Source organism: Elephantulus edwardii, unplaced genomic scaffold, assembly GCF_000299155.1.
Source record: "Elephantulus edwardii isolate Elephantulus edwardi_28Jun2011 unplaced genomic scaffold, EleEdw1.0 scaffold00026, whole genome shotgun sequence".
Taxonomy (NCBI): Eukaryota; Metazoa; Chordata; class Mammalia; order Macroscelidea; family Macroscelididae; genus Elephantulus; species Elephantulus edwardii.
In genome coordinates, this window is record NW_006399776.1 from 9,701,830 (window position 1) to 9,706,154 (window position 4,325).

The 4,325-nt window shown below is 48.7% G+C and overlaps 1 protein-coding gene across 1 annotated transcript in view; it reads right to left on the reverse strand.

Moving 5' to 3' along the window:
• The window catches only part of SPRED1 (sprouty-related, EVH1 domain containing 1), a 141,040-nt gene extending 136,993 nt beyond the window's left edge, over positions 1-4,047 (reverse strand). The window contains exon 1 of the mRNA XM_006883036.1: positions 3,169-4,047. Within this exon, the coding sequence (XP_006883098.1) occupies positions 3,169-3,197 (29 nt within the window). The 5' untranslated portion in view covers positions 3,198-4,047. The remainder of the gene's footprint in view (positions 1-3,168) is intronic.
• Between the last annotated feature and the right edge of the window lie 278 nt (positions 4,048-4,325).

The window sequence follows — 4,325 nt, forward strand, 5'->3', positions numbered from 1 at the left end:
AAAAAAAAAAAGTTAAAATTAATCCTCTGGTAAAATATATCCAGCTCCATGAAACCAATATTGACATTATTAAATTTTCTCACTATATCCATGGAATAAAAAAGTTAAAATTAATCCTCTGGTAAAAAAAAAAAAAAAATCATCTCTTGAAAAGTAGAGTTTTTAAAAACACAAATCTGAACATCTGAGAAATGCTTCATCCTATCTGAATTCTGGTTTGTCACTGTGCATAACAGAGCCTTACACATAACAGACCCTCTACTAATCCTTGATTAAAAATATGCTTACAACTAACCTCTTAGTAGTATGTCTTTGCAGAGATTATTAATACCAAATTAGGTATTTTATAGAGATCTCAATTTGTTCTTTACTTTTTCCTCCCTTCTCCCAATTAAAGGATTTGAATTAGGCCTCAAAAGGTCATAAAACTAGAATTTACAACAAACCTATTTAGAAAGGTTCCCAAGAAACTGATGATTATTTTTACTTTTTTTCTTAAAAAAAGGGTGAAATCTGGTCAAAAATAACTTCTATTTTCTATTTCTGTAATTAAACCCTCTTAGATTGTGGCTACAATATGCCTGGGAGAATGGAGAGGAGAAAATAAGGAACATAAAAATCTCTATTACAGGGACATTTTCAACACCGCCATCTTAAAAGCTTCTGTCCTAATATACTGCTCTTTTTTCCTTATTTTTACTTATGATTATAAGGAACAATTAGACATTTCAAAGCATTATTATATAGATTAATGATAAAGTAGATAAATTATGTGAACATAAGTGGTATTCCAAAAATGTTTGTTATTTCTTGTTAGTCAATATTCCTCTATCAAAATGAATTACCTGATCAACACAAAACTATTTTCTATAAAATAACATATAAAAATGTTTTCTATACATTTTTTAAAAATTACATGCCCAAAGAATTTTGTCCCAATGAAGAGCTAAAGTTTCTTGGTGAAATACATTATAATAAAATATATTATTATTGTCCCACCAAAACTTTTATAACAAACCCCCTAGGGAACAATTTCTTAATAAAATAATTTGCAACAACTGTGTTCTAAAAGTCCAAATGAGTGAGACATTTTCCAAGCTATCCTATACTAAAATAATTTAGGATTTAAAAAAAAATCCCCTTAATGAAAACTGCTACTCTGTATTTCAAATATCAGTATCTTCGGAATCAAAACACTAGGAATATTTTAAGTTCTTTTAGTATAACATCTGTATCACTCACTAATATCCCTATAACAAAACCCTGCACTTTTTTTTGTCCATGGCTATTTTTTTAGAAAAGGTCAGTTGAAAAACAATATATTAACATGTGTGTCAACTCACATGCCATCATGTGCTTTTCTATTAACTGCAGCCACAGGGAGGTATTCTCGAGATTACATGAAAAAACATCGTAATAAAAATCTCTTAAGAATTCTCCGTCTCTAAATAGAGCTGACATTTTGATCCAAGTTACTTGCTTGAAAGAAGGAACCAATAAAAATTACCAACACTTCCTTCAGGAGTTTTAGCAGGTTTTTCTCCTAAGCAAGAGAATTATCCGAGATAAACTTCTTGATCTCTCTTCTCAAAGTAGGTCTAATCAGCCGAAGGCAGTGAGACAGTGTACTGCACTGTGAATGGACAGCCAGGTATTTTATGAATGAAGGCAATCACGTGATCCCAGCACCTCCCCGAACTGATATTTCCCACATAACTGTGTCAACATACTGAGAACAGGGGTAGTGGTTAGTGTGTGCGTTATGTTTTTTTCATTTGGTTGAAAACTTTGAATTCTACTTCCTAAAGTAAAAAATCTGCAAGCAGTCTGTCAGGCTTTGGGCATTTTTTCCCCTTAGGAAATCCTTACAAGATGTCCAAAGGTGATAAATGTTTAATTATTTTTTTTTTTATGAATGAAGAGTGTGCTATGCAAATGAGGGCGATTCACAAAAAGAGCGAGAACATGGCGGCCACTTGTGCTTCCAGCCTGCACTGACACTGCAGCAATCTACCTTCCTCTACACCCGCTCTTCCGAAACGTGTTCTGGGGGTGGGTGGGAGAAGGGGAGAGAGCTGCTGAACATTTCTCAAGCGATCTTATGTCAAACAGGCCTCGGATTTGGACTTTAAAGTTCGTTCAACAAGGTCTGACTTGAGGAATGTGCTTTATTTCTAGAAACAGACCCAAGGACTCCTCCTGCCTCTTTAACTCTTTCCAGTCCTCCACAAAAAAAAACTTGAGCTTAAAGCCCGGAAAAGGGCATGCTAATTTTCTGCACAGGAGTAAAATCCTGTCTCCAAAGACGAACACGCATGCACGACTCTGCTTTTGGCGAGTGGATACGCCGAAGCAAAAGATCTAAAAGATGAAGTAGCTCGTTTGCAGAACCTTAAGGACAACGTAAATAAGCAACACTCGAAGCTAGGAACCTCCAGAAGTTAATGAATGAAGTCATCAACATGCTCAGTAATGTAAATACTGCTAAGTCAACAAAAATGGACGGTTTTAATCTCGCTGGAGAGCAGAAATTATCCTGTCCTTGATGAAGGCACATCCAGCCCTGGCAAAGGTAAAGGTCGGCACCCCCGGCACTCCAGGCGCCCTTTATCTCCCGAGGTCCTAACAATGATTCCCCAGACCTCCTTTTCCACGAGACTCTCACAGGTCACAAGTTTAAGAGGGGGGGAGGGGAGGAGACCTCATCAGTGTTTCAGAGCCACTGACTCATCGAATTAAAGATTCAAGAGCAGTTTTGCAGCAGGAGGTGCTCCCACACATTCGCTGCCGAGAGAAATCGCGATAAAGGAAGCGGGGCGAACATTCAAGGTGTATCTACTGTTACTGGGGGGCGGGCGGCGGGCAGGCCCCGGGGCTTCCGAGCGCCAGGCACCCGCCTCCCTGCACCCGTGAGTCCACTCCACGGACGCACTGGGGCCACCCCGCCTCGACGCTCGCTCCCCTTCCCCAGGAGCAAGCAAAGAAAACGAGGGGCTTCGGGGGGCCAGGCTGGCAAATAAAACCGCTTTAAGCAATCCGGTGTTCTCTCCCAAACAAGACCCCGCGAACTCTCGAGAGCCGCAAGCGCGCCCGCACCCAAGTCCCAGGGGTCCCGGGCGCGCCGCAGGGCGGGGGGAGGGGGCTCCCTGAGCTCCAGGAGGTGCTTACTCGTCAGAAGTCGCCGTCTCCTCGCTCATCTTTCCCTCACCGCGATCCGATCCGGAGATGGAGGAGGAACAGCAGGCGGAGGAGCAGCGGCAGCACCAAGGGGCAGGAGACAGCGGCGGCCGGGGGGGCGCAGGGGCAGCGGCTCAGGGGCCTCACCATGGTGGACGCCTCACCCGGAACGGTGCCCCCCCAGCCGGGAACCCCGGCCACCCCCGCAGGGGGGTGGCGGCAGCAGCCTCCGCCGTGGCGACCCCAGCCTCTTCCTCCGCTCCAGCAGCGCCCGGCCCAGGGCTCCGCGCAGACGGGAGGGAGGGGTGGGTGGAAAGGAGAAAAGGGCCGGGGACCGAGAAGGCTACGGGAGAGCGGCACCGTCCGCCGGGGTGGAGTGCGGCGGGGTCCGGCCAGGAAGGAGCGGGCGGGCGGAGAAGCCGGGAGCAGAGGCGGCGCTTCCCTCAGGGATGCGGCGAGGAGGAAGCAGAGCTCCGCTCGGTGGGGGCCGGCGGGGGGGTGCTGAGCCAAAGCTCCGGGCGGCGGCGGCGGCGCGGTCCTGCCGGAGCCCAGCCCACCATCTCCCGCCTCGCCGCCGGCTGCAGACTCAGTCCCCCGCGGCCACTGAGTCTCTCAGGAAAGGGTAGAACAGGACGACGGTCCCCGCGGCGGTGGTGGCGGCGGCGGATTCCTCCAGACACGCTCCAGCTGGGACTCCTCCTGAAGGGGGAGGCGGGGGCGAGGCGAGCCGATCGCTCCCTCTCGGGCCGGGCGGGGAGCAGAACGGGTGGGGCCCAGGTCCCGAGAAGCAGCGAGAGGAGCGGCCGGAGGTGCCCCGCCAGCCGGTGTCCACCAGCAGCTCCGCGGACAAGCTCCTCACGCCTGCGAGAGGGGAGCCGCGACGGGGGCGGCGGAAGCGCTCACGCCGCCCGCTCCTTCCGCCGCCACCGCTGCCCGAGCCGGGGGCGCCCGCGGGAGAAGGAGGCGAAGTAGTCCCTCGCGATTTCTCCCGGCTGCCTGCTTTCCTCGCGGGTCAGAGCGGTCACAGGGTGGGGTTGTCCAGCTGGGTGCCCGGGTTGTGAGGGAGCTGGTAGCACGGAAAAAACTGCGGCCTCTGGGCGAATCACTGCAACTCGAAGTCGTGTGCAGCATAGCAAGTTTCAGGAAAG